Source organism: Herpailurus yagouaroundi, unplaced genomic scaffold (assembly GCF_014898765.1).
Source record: "Herpailurus yagouaroundi ecotype Mexico unplaced genomic scaffold, PumYag 187, whole genome shotgun sequence".
NCBI classification, from domain to species: domain Eukaryota; kingdom Metazoa; phylum Chordata; class Mammalia; order Carnivora; family Felidae; genus Herpailurus; species Herpailurus yagouaroundi.
The window spans coordinates 31,848,634-31,864,725 of record NW_024412418.1 but is presented as its reverse complement, the minus strand read 5'-3'; the positions used below and the strand labels follow the sequence as shown (position 1 = coordinate 31,864,725).

Genomic DNA, 16,092 nt, shown 5'->3' with positions numbered 1-16,092 from the left:
AATTAAGATGGATGGGGCGCCTGGGTGGCGCAGTCGGTTAAGCGTCCGACTTCAGCCAGGTCACGATCTCGCGGTCCGTGAGTTCGAGCCCCGCGTCAGGCTCTGGGCTGATGGCTCGGAGCCTGGAGCCTGTTTCCGATTCTGTGTCTCCCTCTCTCTCTGCCCCTCCCCCGTTCATGCTCTGTCTCTCTCAGTCCCAAAAATAAATAAACGTTGAAAAAAAATTAAAAAAAAAAAAAAAAAAAGAATTAAGATGGTATATGGGGCGCCTGGGTGGCTCAGTCGGTTAAGCGGCCCATTTCGGCTCAGGTCATGATCTCGCGGTCCGTGAGTTCGAGCCCCGCGTCGGGCTCTGTGCTGACAGCTCAGAGCCTGGGGCCTGTTTCGGATTCTGTGTCTCCCTCTCTCTGACCCTTCCCTGTTCATGCTCTGTCTCTCCCTGTCTCAAAAATAAATAAAACATTAAAAAAAAAAAAAAGAATTAAGATGGTATAGAGTTAAGCCAACTCTATATTTATACTTTCCTTTGTTCTTTTTCTCTCTCTCTTTAATATTGAAATCTGCTCCCTTAGAGCTTTTACTAATTATTTCTAATTGTGTCTTCTGCAGTTTAAAGGAATGTTTACTTCTCCCAAAACAACCCTTCAGTATTTGAAAGGTGTTATCAGGTCTTCTAAAAATCTAGCATTCCCAATTCTTCGATAATTTCTGACACGACAATTACTAACTTCCTCTATTCTTGTCAACTTTCAAATTCTCTGTAATAAAAACAGTAGAATGTTGACAACTGTTAAAAATGGGTTATGAGTACATGGGGTTCATTTTACTATCCTGTCTACTTGTGTCTATGTTTGCAATTTTCCATAATCACAAGATTTTTTTCAGTACCTACTTTGAAAAAGAAATCAGTCAGTGTACAAACCTTCGAAAGCTCCCCCTCTTAATCTATGATCTCATCCTTATTTATTTTTCCAGTCCCATCTTCCACTCTACCCCTATTGTCCAACTATACCTTGCTATTTTTTGTTTCTCTTTCATTGTATAAACTTCCTGTGCCTCTGCGGTTCAATAGATACTGTTTTCTGAATCTTCATCCATCTAATAAAATCCCACCTTTCTGCAAAGCTGGGTTTAAATACTACTTCTGTCAAGGCTGCACACCTCTAGCCAAAAACAAACAAACAAACAACTAAACAATTAGAAGGCTATAAATGCTTACCAAAGTCAGTAAAACAACTTCTTGAGGGGTTGGCTTACCCAAGGTTACAGAGCTCCTGAGAGGTAGAGCTGTGACTAGAATCCACTTCTCCTTAGTCGTAATCTAATCACCTTTCCACTTCCATGCAATCCTTTATGGTAACATAAACGAGTAGTAGGATTAAGAAAAGGCTTTTTATCATCGCCCTAGTACTCATTTCACCAACGGACCACAGTGTTTGCTGCTTACACATTAAAAGCAAATCACAGCATTCTTTCTCCCCCCACTAGCTACGTGGACGGAAAAGATGGAATCAAGCAAAAAGTAAAGATACTATGCGAAGGGTAAATACGAGATTCCACCATTCCATAGTGGGATCTTTCCACCCGAGAAGTAATAATCAGAGAACGCTTCGCCACAGAGAAATAGCGATTCATACATGCATCATGCAGTCAACATTCTTTGTACCCATCGCCGGACACAGTCCCTGGCCGCAAGAAGCTCCCTAGCGGAACTAGTAACTTTTCTGCAGCGATATCTTTAACACTGTATTCAGATCTCTTGAGAGAAGCTTCGGTAACCATGTTTTCCAAGCCAGGCTCACAGACCCGCAACCCAGAGGTCTCGGCTCCGCTCCACCACTTCCAAAGCCGGAAACCCCCAATTCTCAATAGATCAGACCCTCTCTCACGGATGGCCGCTGGGACACTCACCGAGCAACTAAAAGCCGTACACTCAACGAGCAACTAAGAACGATACCGGAGAGTCTTTCCCTCCTTCCGTACCTCCCCTCCCGCGTTTACGTCATCCAGAAGCGACGGGGACTCAGGGACACCGCTATTAACGGCACTTCCTTGTCACGTGACGGGTTACGCCCCCTGCTTGCGCGTGGTCCCTCCCCCTCCGGCCGCGGTCGCAATTACGCTCTCTGCGGCCTGCAGTCAGCGGGCTGCTGCTGGCCGAAGACACAGCGCCGTCGGAGACCCGAGGAGCGTTAGGCCAAAGGGGTGAGCCAGCCAGGATCCTGGGACCCTTCACAGCTTGAGGCCGGCGAAAGGAAATGAAACAGGCGGGAACCGGCGGGGGAGGGAGGGAACTAGCGGAAGGTGTCATGGCGGCCGCGCTCTGGGTCACGTGCCCGGCAGGCCCGCCTTGGTACTTCCGGTCACGTGCCCTCAGAGTCCTCGCAGCCAGCGATGGAGGCGAGACCCCCCAGTAACAGAGGCGGTGGCGACGGTGGTGGCTACTGGGTTTCAGCCTCTTCCCGGCAGCGTCTCTAAGAAGCGCAGCGGAACTCGACCCGACCCAGGCCAGTTACTCCCTGCCCAGGGCCGTAGCTCTCACTTGGTAAGTTTAGACCGAAGAATGGGGGCGGGTGGGAGGGTGGGTAAGGAGCTGACAGGCCTGGGGGCCGCTGGACGGCGCGGATCTGCCCCTTTTCCCAGTGTCCCTGTTGCCGTCGCCACAGCTCCTACGCCTGCCATCTCGGTAGCCTTTTATTGTCCTGAAGCGAGGAATAGGCGACCCCTAATCTGCTGGCCTATAGGAAGTCTGCCCCTTTACTAAGAGCAGGGACTCGAAAATTTCCCCAAAGCAAGGGTTAGACTTAGCTTTTGAGAATGAAGGACGTGGAGGCCTCTGAGTGACGGAGGAGCCCTTCCCGTTAGGAAATGTGCTCTTAAGTCTTTCGGTTTCTGTAGGAGAACACCTTTCACTGTAGTGTCCACACATCTTTTGCTTGACCTGTCAATTCTACGGCTTTGTAAAAGCTTCCTAACACATGTGCCAATCCACACCCCCGGCTTTGGTCCTTGCCCAATTTGATTGTCTTGTAATAATGAAAAATAGACCACTAACCTATGGAAATATGTAATTATTTTATAAAGCCCCCAGTGTTCTAAGACTAAGTCGACTAAGGCAGTGTGTTCCATTGATTCTTAAACACTCATTTTGGGGTCTGTATGGTTGCGGAGAGGGAAAAGATCCAGAAACTTAATCGTTAGTCCATTAGAAGACAATGTGAAAAACATACGAAAACTAAGTGGTTTGAAATGCACACTGTAGTAAGTATTAACTCCATAAAGGAGTGGAACAATTTCTCCCCACTAATTCTTACTGGGAACTCCGTTATACAAAACAGCATGCTCTGATGGAATTGAATTTGGGAGTGCCTAGCCCCACCCAGTCGGCCTCCCCTGTTGGAACACAGTTTGAACACCACTGAACTGGGCTTTGGTAAATAAGCCAAAATTGCCAATCCTAACATAGCTTTTTAAAGTCAAAAGTAGAACAAAGGAGATGGAGAAGTCACGACACAAAAGAAGATAACCTCTAGTATCAGGCCTATGGCTTGCAGAAGGAATGGACTCTGGAGAGAACTTTGTACCTTTTAGCAGACCTAAATCCCTCATTTGGGAAGGAGGGAGAGATAATTTGGGGCTATTAAACCTGTCCTTTACCCTCACTCAGCTGACATTTAACAGCAGATTGAAAGTTTGAGTTTCTCCTAGGTGATATTAAATATATATGGTAGTGCAACTGTAAAAAGATTATTCATGCAAATGCAGAGAGGGCTCTTTAAAAATACTAGGAAGATTGGTGCAGAGAGGAATCGGTTTAATAAACCAAATGATCAGCTTCCTGCACATACTGCCCTCGAGGCATATATCTTCTCCCTGCTGGTTAATCTTTCCACCTTTTAGCCTTACTTTTCTGTGCTGCTAGGTTTTTCCCCTACCATTGAGCTTTCCTAGCATTTTGACCAGTGTTTCTACCTCGTGGATACTGCTGGAGGAGGTCCTCTTTTCTCTCTTAGCTTGCCTTTAGTGTGGCAGTATCTGGCGTCCAGCTAATAACTAGTAAGTCCCTCCCTTCCCCACTTTGATTACAGACTGATTGCTCTTCTCTTGATTTGGAAATTATACTCTTGTCAGCATGCAGTATTTATTAGTGAATATGAGCATACATTTCGTTCTGTCTTGTGTCTGTCGCATTTTCCTCCTTCTGCCTCTCCCTGCACTGCTGTAAAAATGAAAAAGTGCTTGGTCTTAAAATTGCTACATCAGTTACTCCCCTTAATAGCTTCATTGTGTGTGTAACTTTCATTGAAATGGTAAATTTTGGTCACTTTTTACATACTTCCAAGGTCCTGTTCTCTGTAATGCTGGATTGTTAAAATTTTTTTGGATTGCCTCACAGCAAGCAGCATTCCAGATCTCCATTTTGTATCCTGGCAGATACAGCAGCTCTCTCTAATAATCCTCCTTTTAGAGGGTGATGTGGAGTTTATAGTTCACTTGTTGTCCTTATTTCTGCCCCATTTATCTGTGCATATTAGAAGAGAAATGCAATTTAAAGATTTCTGTTGAATAGTTTGAAATTTTTCCTATCCCTGTTTCCTTAAAACCCAGTTATTGGAATCCCTGAGGAATGATACTGTGATCTTTGAGTAGAGAGCTATAATGCTTCCTGGAGTTTAGCCAAGGATATATGTACGAAGGTGTCTTATGTATCTTACCAGGATGGTGTTCTTTTAACACCAAATATCTTAAATAGATAATCACAGATGTTTATTGGACTCTTCCTATGGGCCAAATATGCAGCTGGGTGCTGTATTGCAGTGAATACAATACATGCATCCTCTTCCCTTTATGAAGCTTGCAGTCTGTCAGGGGAGACAGACATTCAAAGAAGTACTTTAAAAATTAATTATAGTTGTGGTAAGTGCTATCAAGAAAAAAATGGAAGGTCTTGCCTAGTAACTTTGAAACTTAGAGTAGACAAAAAAATGAGTAAAAGCCAGGTGATAGGAAAGGAGGAGGAGAATGTGCAAAGGCTCAGAGCAAAGCATGTACATTTACCTTCAGGCACATATTTAACTGCAAATGAATTAATGTCTTTACTGGAGGATCTTGGTATTTAAAGAAGTGGCAGATGATTTCATAATGTAAATCTTTTAAGTAAAGCTAGATCTTCATCGGGTCAATTTGTTTAAATGGAACTAACTGATATTTTTCATGAACAAATATTCTGTGGCTCTTCTAGAATTCTACTGGGAAGAAGAATTTTTTTGCCACCCAAGGAGCCATCTTCAAGAAACATCTGAAAACCATGTAGTGCTTTGTAGGATAGCCCCACTGATTCTGTTAAACTTTCTAAAACTGGTCCTCGTACAATTAACAGAGGTGCTATGGATGAACAAGGAAATTTGCCAAGCAAGTTAGCTATGAGACCACTGACTAGTCATTCCAATGTTCAGTTACTTACCCCTGACTTATTTTCAGTGTTCTCCCAAGTGGCTTTTTCTCTCCATCTAACTTCCTCTCTGTTTTACAGTTTCTCTGTCTTCACTCATCTTTTCTTTCTTACCTTCCTATCTTAGAAGTTTTTTTTCTGTTCTTTTCCGAAGCTTATACTTTACTTGTGCTTATAAGCCCAGTTAATTGGAAACTCCTTCAGTGCTTTTCCTCCGTATATGGACATACTTAAAATTGTTTTGTAATTATCTGCTTTCTCTGTGTCGACAAAACTTCCCCGCCTATCTTTCAGATTTTAATTCACGTTTCCTAAAATGTGGTTCATATAATATGCAGTATAATTTCAAGTAATACAGATGGTTTTTTTAAGTTACTAAAATGTTTATTATAATGAATATCAAAATTAATATTAAGGTATTAAATAGTTCCATACATATATGAAATTTCTTTTGTACATTAAATTTTTAAAGTGAATAAAAATAAATTCATATACACTTATTACAGAAATTGAAAATAACAATTGTTTTCTTACCCACACTAATACCTGCAACACTTTCCTGTGTTACCTTATAAGCCTGTGGTTTGATAGGGAACAAACTCTTGGAAAGACTTTTTAAATAACTACTTTTTGGGGCAACTGGGTGGCTCAGTCACTTAAGCATCTGACTCTTGATTTCGACTCAGGTCATGATCTCACCGTTCAAGAGTCCAAGCCCCAGTTGGAGAGTTTAAGCCCCATGTCAGGCTCTGTGCCACCAGCACAAAGCCTGCTTGGGATTCTCTCTGTCTCTCTTTCTTTCTCTCTCTGCCCCTCCCCCACATGCACATGGGCATGCTCTCTCTCTCTCTCAAAATAAATATTTTTTAAAATGCTACTCTTCTCATTACAAAATATAGATAATCCAGAAAACAAAAAGAACATTTAAGTCATCGGTAATCCTATCACCCATCAGTAACCACTGTGAAGTTGGGTGTATATTCCTCCAAGTCATATGTATTTGCAGAATAGCATGGTGGAAGTCCAAGGTCAGACTGACCCACATTGAAACCTAGCTACTTCCTTGATGCTTTGGGAAAGCGTCTTGATTTTTTTTTTTAGACCCAGTTTCCTTTATCTGCAGAGTGGGACTAATAACCTACCTCAGGATTGTTAACTGGGGCTGAATGAGTTAATACCTATAAAGAAATTAGCCCAGTGCCTGGCACATACTAGGCATTGAGTATTTTTTTTTTTTATGTTTATTTATTTTTGAGACAGAGACAGAGCATGAACGGGGAAGGGTCAGTGAGAGAAGGAGACACAGAATCCGAAGCAGGCTCCAGGCTCTGAGCTGTCAGCACAGAGCCTGATGCAGGGCTCGAACTCACGGACCGTGAGATCGTGACCTGAGCCGAAGTCGGAGGCTCAACCGACTGAGCCAGCCAGGCGCCCTTTTTTTTTTTTAAACGTAAGCTCTACACCCAGCGTGGGGCTTGAGCTCACAACTCTGAGATCGAGAGTTGCATGCTTTACCAACTGAGCCAGTCAGGCTCGCCACGTTGAGTACATTTTATTTATGTTTTAAAAATTTTTAATGATTGATTTATTTTTGAGAGACAGCGTGAACGGGGGAGAGACAGAGAGAGAGGGAGACAGAATCCAAAGCAGGCTTCAGGCTCTGAGCTGTCAGCACAGAGCCTGACACAGGGCTAAATCCCACAAACCATGAGATCATGACCTGAGCCGAAGTCAGACGCTTAACCGACCAAGCCACCCTAGGCGCCTCTTGAGTACATTTTAGATATTTTTTTTTAATTTAAGAATATAGAATCAAACTACAAGCTTTTTTTTCTTTGATCACCTGACAGTGTATCTTTTCATATCATTAAATAGTGTTTTGAAACAGTGGTTTTTAAACTTTTTAAGCAGCAGTAACCCTCTAAAGAAAATCTTAGGAGGATATTAAATAAGTGTATCATTTAAAAGATGGCATTGTGTATATGTTAAGAATTTTAACCTTTATCATATATGTTTTATAGATATCCAAACTGGAGATTATAAAACAACATAAGGAAGTGTTTTCAGTGGCAAGTGAAAAACAAGTTAATTAATCTCCACCTGCATGACTCAACAGCACCTCACACTTCATTTCCAGAACTGAATTCCTTGTCTTCACTTTCAAACCTGTTCCAGTGTGCTCATGTCAGTAGGGCTTAGGAGTGGGGTGTGAGCAAGCAGCTGTGACACCTCCTTCAGCACTCGCCTTTTTATCCTGCTTCCTCAGTATTCCTCCTCATTCCCTCCTCTCCATTCTTGCTGCCACCAGCCCGGTTCAGACCCTACTAGTCCTTTTCTTAAGTCTCTCTCATACTGTCTACAGATTCATTTCCTAAAATAGAAATTGTTGCCCTATTCAAAAGTCCTTAGAGGTTTTTTCTTGTCTACCACATAGGGTGGCATTCTGCACTGTCTCCGTCTTAACCACCGAACTCCACAGCCCACTGATCTTTATCATGAACTTTATACTACATCCAGCGCAAACTACTTACCATTCCCAGAGTCTCAAGCCTTTGCCCCAAAGCATTCCCTTTGCCTGTGATGCCTATTTCCCTTTCTCTGTCAAAATCCTCATTCAAGACCCAATTCATAACTAACGTATTAAGTGTAAAAAAAAACCACATTACTGATATATGTAATAATATGGTGAATTTCGAGAAACAGATTAGGCGGAAAGCCAGAGACAGAATACATAGTACGTGATTCCATTTCTGTGAAAACCCAGAAGACACAGAAGCTCATCTGTGGTGATAGAAATCAGAAAATAGTTGCTGGAGGGGGAGAGGAAGAGAGTTGAATGGAAAGGAACATGAGGGAATTTTGGGGAGTGGTGGAAATGTTCTCTTATTTCAAGTAACGGTGCATGGGTGTATTCAATTGTCAAAATACATCAAACAGACCACCTAAGATGTATGTATTTTGGTGATAATTATACCCCAATTTTTTTTATTTGCACTAAAAAATCTATTATAAAAGAAGTATCCTCTGTGAAGAAATGGCCTCTGAGTCCTAATTCAGAACATTTTTTTATCTCCCTTTTGTTCTTATTTGTATACACTGACACACAAATAATCTTGCTAACTGGAACATCTTTGAAAGCAGAAATCATTATTGTCAGACATTCATCTTTGATAACCCTAGACTTGTTGGCTCAGCACACATTTATTGAATAAATGTGTTCACATTGACCATTTTTCTTTCCATTCCTGGGGTAGAGTAGCCTGTAAGGGTACCTATGAAAGGGAATATTTGACTACTCAAAATTGAGGAAATCAACTTCAGAGAAATTAAGATTTTGCTTTTTTTTTAATTTGTATTTTTTATTTCTTTTAATTTTTTTTTCAACGTTTATTTATTTTTGGGACAGAGAGAGACAGAGCATGAATGGGGGAGGGGCAGAGAGAGAGGGAGACACAGAATTGGAAACAGGCTCCAGGCTCTGAACCATCAGCCCAGAGCCTGACGCGGGGCTCGAACTCACGGACCGCGAGATCGTGACCTGGCTGAAGTTGGACGCTTAACCGACTGCGCCACCCAGGTGCCCCTGTATTTTTTATTTCTAAATTCCTGCTTGAATGACTTTTTTGATTGTAGCTACACTTGTGGTGAGCATAAAATAACATATAGACTCATCAAATTACTATGTTATACACATGAAACTAATGTAACATGTCAACGCCAGTTAACACGGGGTTCAATATCACAAATGGCAAGATCATGACCTGAGTTGAAATCAAGAGCCAGATGCTTAACTGACTAAGCCACCCAGGCACCCCTGTTTTCCATTATTTTTAATGCCTGCCATTCTTCTGATGCTTACTTTCCCACTTAATCCAAATAGAAGTGTTACTCAATTCCACTCCTGAAATCATTATTGCACTATATGCTAATTAACTCGGATGTAAATTTAAAACAATTAAAAAAAAACATTCCTCAATTATTTTGAATAACTAATGGCAGATCCAGTATTTCATTGTTCCCATTTGTTTTAACCTCCAGGAAAAATGTTTCAATAAGACTTCACTTGGGGCGCCTGGGTGGCTGAGTCGGTTAAGCCGCCGACTTCGGCTCAGGTCATGATCTCGCAGTCCGTGAGTTCAAGCCCCGCGTCGGGCTCTGTGCTGACAGCTCAGAGCCTGGAGCCTGTTTCAGATTCTTTGTCTCCCTCTGTCTGACCCTCCCCCGTTCATGCTCTGTCTCTCTCTGTCTCAAAAATAAATAAACGTTTAAAAAAAAAAAAAGCCTGTTTTCTCAGGGCAAATTTAATTCTTAAAATATCTAGATATGCAAATTTCTCTAAAATTATATTTTAAACTATATCTGAAGAAGTTAATGTTTTAAAATTATACTTTGAATCATTTCTTTGGGAATAAAATCTTAGTCATAACTTCACCGGAAATGACCTATATGGGGTATTTGTGCTATCACTTTTTCCCATCTCATCCCATGGCAGACATCACCATCAATCATGGCTTCTTTCCTGTTAAGCCCTTATAGCTTCAAGTTCCCTTTTAGCCTCATATTCCAGGCAGCCACACTTAAGCCTCTAGGATTTCAGTTGAATATTTAAGATTCCCCAGAACTGGGGAGGAAGGAGGTGGAGGTAACTAAAGGCTGTTTCCTAGGTAATGAATTAGCCATGTACAAGTGAATCTTTGGCCAAGACCTGGAGAACAGTTGAAGACAATTTGATTGTTAAAAGGTGGGGGAAGTAGCATCTGAAGTGTTAATTTTTTTTAAGTAGAATTATTTTTTTAATGTTTATTTATTTATTTTGTTTTTAATGTTTTAAATTTTATTTAAATCCAAGTTAGTTAACATATAATACAATAACGATTTCAAGAATAGAATTTAGTGATTCATTACTTACTTATAACTCCCGTGCTCATCCCAAGAAGTGCCCTCCATAATGCCCATCACCTGTTTAGCCTGTCCACCCACCCAACACTCCTACAACATCCCTGTTTGTTCTCTGTATTCAAGAGTCTCTTATGGTTTGCCTCCCTCTCTATTTTTCCTTTCCTTTCTCTATGTTCATCTGTTTCTTAAATTCCATATATGATTCCATCATACATTTATTTTTCTCTGATTTCACTTGGCATAATTACACTCCAGTTCCATCCACATTGTTGCATGAGGTGTTAAGTATTAATGGTTTTCTTTTAAAGTACACAGGAAGAAACTTAGACCAGGAATCAGGAAATGTGGGTGTGGTTTCAGCTCTGAGAGTGGTTCTGGTAAGGTCACACAAACCCTGTGGCTCTTAGTTGTTTCAGTTGAAACAAAATTGAACTAAATATTCAGTAGAGTCATAATTCTAAAGTTCTACAATTTTAATGATTTTTTTTAACGTTTATTTATTTTTGGGACAAATAGAGACAGAGCATGAACAGGGAAGGGTCAGAAAGAGAGAGGGAGACACAGAATCTGAAACAGGCTCCAGGCTCTGAGCTGTCCGCACAGAGCCCGACGCGGGGCTCGAACTCACGGACCGCGAGATCATGACCTGAGCCGAAGTCGGCCACTTAACCGACTGAGCCACCCAGGCGCCCCTAAAGTTCTACAATTTTAAATGTAGGTTAAAGACAGCATATCTATAGTCAAATCATACATTTAAGATTTAAGAATATTACTAAGGAACTAAAGTAAATTGAAAATACTCTGATTAGAATATGTAGAAATGGTTTAAAAACTGCCAAGTGTCATAAACTGTTGTGTAAATTCAAACCTGTGATAATGAGCAAATTAAATTTTATTTTAAAGGATAATGCTATACAACTTTATCTTCAACTTTGAATCAGGGACTTTTTTCTTCCTTAGTATCAATTTAGGTTTAAATTTGGAAAGGACTCAAGGGCGCCTGGGTGGCTCAGTCAGTTAAGCGTCCGACTTCGGCTCAGGGCATGATCTCGCGGTTTGTGAATTCAAGCCCCACGTTGGGCTTTGTGCTGACAGCTCAGAGCCTGGAGCCTGCTTCAGATTCGGTGTCTCCCTCTCTCTCTGCCCCTCCCCTGCTCACGGTCTGTCTCTCTCTGTCTCACAATAATAAATAAATGTTAAAACCTTTTTTTTTTTTTTTAATTTGGAAAGGACTCCAAAAGTCAACAAATTTGATCCTAATTGAGATGGGAAATCTTTTGTCTCTCTTAGCACTTTCTAGGCATCATGGCAACTTCATCTGAAGAAGTTTTGCTAATTGTAAAGAAGGTGCGTCAAAAGAAGCAAGATGGAGCTTTATACCTCATGGCAGAAAGGATTGCTTGGGCACCTGAAGGCAAAGATAGATTTACAATCAGCCATATGTATGCAGATATTAAATGTAAGTCAGCTATACTAAGGCTTGATATAACATTTGCTAATAATTTTATAAGAAGATTGCTTATACGATCTTTGTGGATTTTTTTATTATAGTGTCCAAAAAACCAGCTGTATGGAAATAATGTTAAAGTGGGATCGCTGAACGTATGTTATTCTGTAACCCGCCTTTCCCACTTTATAATAATAAAAGTTTATATAGTTTTACACATGTGAATCTACATCATGTAAAAGTCTCCACACATCGCCACTTTTAAGAGTTGCATAATACTCCGCTGAATGGATATAGAATCATAATTTAATCAGTTTCCTTGAAGGACAGCTAGGAAGTTTTCAGAATTCTTTTTATTGCAAACAGTATTGCAGTATAGGTCTGTGTACTAATATCTTTGTGAGGTTGTATATGTGGGATACATCCCTGCAGTGGATTTACTGATTCAGATGGTTCATGCATTTAAAATGTTGGTTGATGCCAGATTGCCCTTTAACGAAATTGTATTGTTTAAGCAAGTTGTGTAGTTAATCTTTGGTTATGTGGCCATTGTCTGTTGAGAAGATAGACTCAATTTTTTATTGGCTATAGATAGGAGAAATACAGAGCACAGTATCCTTAACAAATTGTGGTATCTGAATTGTGACCTTAATATGGATTCATTTATTTTCTTGGATATAAAATTCTTCTTCAAGATAAAATCTTATGTAGATTTCAAGGAATGTGATACCTCAAAAAACAAGACACTCTTCACCTTGCAGGTGCTAGATTTGTAAATGTCCTTTGTGTGTGAACAGTTGCCCTAAGGACTTACCTCAACTTTGCTACTGGAAATGACCAAGATCTTCATCCATTTTCACTGAAATAATTTAGAATTTTTACTTTCAAAAGGAAATACTGTTTGAAATTCATCATAATTAAGTACTGCCTAAGCTGTCTGGTCTTTTGTCCGCTATTCTGGTAATATTACCTCCTTTTAAAACTTTGTTTCTGTGGAAAAGTGACTCACCAAGTTCCTCATAGTACTCTTACAAACTAACATTTGTACCAGAAGAGACTCATAAATTAGGAACTTCCTCTGTTAGCATTTCTCTTCAACAGGAAGTTGGTCCTGTAGCTCTGTAAAACATGCATTCATTGTGATACCCACAACATACAATAAAGAATATACCCTTCTTCTATTTCTTGACAATTCTGTTATTGGGAAGGAGAGCACATACTCAAATCTAGATCTGCACCAGATCAGTGTTCATTTTAAGTTGAATATTTGAAATAAAGCCCATTTCTGAAAGAAGCCATTGAAAATTATCAGTAATAAATTACTAAGGTGAAAATCAGCAGTTAGATTAGCTAATTACAAAACTTCAGAAATAGACCTCTTAGAGGCAAGAGCCAAGCTAGAGCAAGGCTACAGCAGTCACTGAGAAAAGATGCATGAAAAGGAGTGATGGTTTGTTTTGGAGAAATGGAAAGCCACAATAGGCTGGCTGACAGCCTACATTGCCCCGTATTGCTGCTTTTGGTAGTTAGATATTTCATCTAGACTGTTGGTCTGGAAGCAGTATCTTGATTGAAAAAGTTTGTTTAGGGATTAGTAGGTGGTTTGGACCATGAGCTTTAGGCAGCATGTTCACACTGTTATGAGTCTCCCATTTCATGAGACAGAACCCCTCCATCCCTCTCCCTCTGTGGAAGACAAGGACTACTGTTGCCATGAGGCCCACTCTTTAAGAGTACAAGTTGTCTATAATGTGGGTGTATTTTGAGGTTCCCAACATCTATTTATTATGAAAATTTTCAAAGTTACAGAAAAATTTTAAGAATGGTACAATGCATACTATACAATATATCTGACTTACATGTGCATACACTCTACTTTGTAATATTTCGCACTGATAAAATTTTAATAGTAAACATCCAGGACATTGTTACATCCCCAGTTGTCCCAGTAATGTTCTTTTGTAGTAATGATTTTTTTTAAACCCTATCCAGTCTGGGTTCACATATGTAGTTGTAGTACCTTCAGTACTACACTTTATAGACTTGTCAAATATCATACATTCTGATTATGTCTGCTTATCCTCTCAAGGTTTTTTGAAAATTATTTTCATGCATACTTGTGTTTCTTATAAACTGAAAAGTTTACAGGCTTGATTATACTCAAGTTAAACATTTGCAGCAAGAACAGCACATAGGTGGTGGCCTTTACTTACTATTCTATTCCCTGAGAAAGCCTGTAGTGTCAGGTTGTCCGACTCTGGATGAGATAAAGTTTGATCACTTGGTTAAAGTGATGACACCACATCTCTCAAATGTAAAATTATGTATTCTTCTTTGCAGTTAGTAAGACATGGGCTGTGATTTGGAGCTTTTTGAATTAGGACAAATCATTTTTATTTATGATAATGATGATTGGAGGTAGCTGTTCACGCTCAGGACTCCTAGTTGGCTATTTAGAGATTTTCCCCGGTTGAGTGGAAACAAAAGCCCTTTAATATCTGGCGATGGAAGCAGTGGGTGAGAAGTGCCACACAAAGAGGGTGCTGAAGAAGGAAGCAGAGTGTTAGCGGTGAATTTGTTAAACTATGCTCTGATTATATGGGATTATTTGAGAAGAGTTCATTTCTGCAAAAGCATTAAGATTGGAACAGGGCAGCTAAAGCCCAAAGGAATTCTGAATCTTCTTGGGAGGAGAAGTGGCGTATTGTAGGACGATTTCCACAGTGTGGGTGTCCTCATCTAATTTGTCTCATGTTTCTTTTTAGGCCAGAAAATTAGTCCAGAAGGAAAAGCTAAAATTCAACTTCAGCTGGTGTTGCATGCAGGGGACACAACTAACTTCCATTTTTCCAATGAAAGCACAGCTGTGAAAGAGCGAGATGCAGTGAAAGACCTTCTTCAGCAGCTGCTGCCCAAATTCAAGAGGAAAGCAAATAAAGAACTGGAAGAGAAAAACAGGTGAAGGAGAAAAAGAATAGCCTTTTGAAGGGACACTAGATTCTCTCCAGTCTCTTAGTAGAGTAATAGCTGTTATGTCTTAACCCTTGTGCTACATTAAATTAACTGCCTCAACTCTAATAATCGGGTGAGGAACAGAACTGAGATTCAGAGGTGCCAAGGTCCTTTAATTCCTTCTTCCAGTTCTCCGTCACAGAGAAGACACTGAACTATTAGGAATGTGTTTGTGAATGAGAAACCTGAAAAATCACGCTGTAAAAAAAGTTGAGAAAGCGTGTAAAGTAATGAGAATTTCTGATGAGGTGAATTACTCCATTGCCAGTATTTTCCAGGCCATCCATGCTTAAGTCTCCAAGTGCTTATCACCATGAAAAATTAGTGTCCAGAAAATCTCAAGCATACCTTTTCTCTTCCCCTTTCATCTTTATTTATAAAAGAGAATACAGTACAATACAAATACAGACACAGTGATCTTTGTATCACTGGGATATTGAGATGAATAACACCAATAACCCTCAGAGATTTTAGGCTTTGCTTCTAAAGACTTACTTCCATTTATCTTCATTTATTCCTCCAAAAGTTTTTTTTTTAGTTTGAATTATTAAGAGATGAACTAAATGACCTCTGCTGCTCCATCATCATAAAATTAAAGTTGTGGGTCTCACTGTTTTGTGTTGTTAAAGTCTTTTTTTTTTAAGTCTTTTTAAAGTGTTAACATAAATGGTGTTTTATTCTAGAAGTTCAATATATTCAATATATTCTATCACCAGAATGCTGCAAGAAGATCCTGTTTTGTTTCAGCTTTATAAAGACCTTGTTGTGAGTCAAGTGATCAGTGCTGAGGAATTCTGGGCCAACCGTTTAAATATAAATGCGACAGAGAGTTCTTCTACATCCAATCATAAGCAGGATGTTGGCATTTCTGCAGCATTTCTGGTATGTGACCCTTCTAGATTTCTGAAGGAAAAAAGAAAACTCTGATATATGTGTTAGCAATGCCATTTCTTTTGTAAAACTTAGCATTTCCTTAAAGCAAATCAATAGTTACTTTGGTATCCATGGTATTCTAAAGTATTTTAAAAATAGATGCAGTATTTTTTTAATGGATGCTTCTTGTGGCCCCTGGGTGGCTCAGTCGGTTAAGCGTCCGACTTTGGCTCAGCTCATGATCTCCCGGTTCAAGAGTTCCAGTCCTGTGTCAAGCTCTATGCTGACAGTTCAGAGCCTGGAGCCTGCTTTGCGTTCTGCATCTCCCTCCCTCTCTCTCTCTGCCCCTCTCCCACTCACACTCTGTCTCTCTCAAAAATGAATAAATGTTTGTTTGTTTGTTTGTTTT

At 40.1% G+C, this 16,092-nt stretch overlaps 2 protein-coding genes across 5 annotated transcripts in view; one reads left to right on the top strand and one right to left on the bottom strand.

The window, feature by feature from the left end:
• HPS5 (HPS5 biogenesis of lysosomal organelles complex 2 subunit 2) overlaps positions 1 to 2,092 on the bottom strand; it is a 39,050-nt gene extending 36,958 nt beyond the window's left edge. For 2 of the 4 annotated variants that reach the window (XM_040495681.1, XM_040495684.1), the window contains exon 1: positions 1,912 to 2,092. The gene's annotated coding sequence lies outside the window, so the exon portion shown is untranslated. Of the gene's footprint in view, positions 1 to 1,806; positions 1,883 to 1,911 lie in introns of those variants that run through there. The other 2 variants (XM_040495683.1, XM_040495682.1) reach the window with 2 other exon arrangements.
• Positions 2,093 to 2,268: 176 nt separating this feature from the next.
• The window catches only part of GTF2H1 (general transcription factor IIH subunit 1), a 36,516-nt gene continuing 22,692 nt past the window's right edge, over positions 2,269 to 16,092 (top strand). Inside the window, exons 1-4 of the mRNA XM_040495686.1 lie at positions 2,269 to 2,545; positions 11,642 to 11,810; positions 14,564 to 14,756; positions 15,527 to 15,692. Of these exons, the coding sequence (XP_040351620.1) occupies positions 11,657 to 11,810; positions 14,564 to 14,756; positions 15,527 to 15,692 (513 nt within the window). The 5' untranslated portion in view covers positions 2,269 to 2,545; positions 11,642 to 11,656. The remainder of the gene's footprint in view (positions 2,546 to 11,641; positions 11,811 to 14,563; positions 14,757 to 15,526; positions 15,693 to 16,092) is intronic.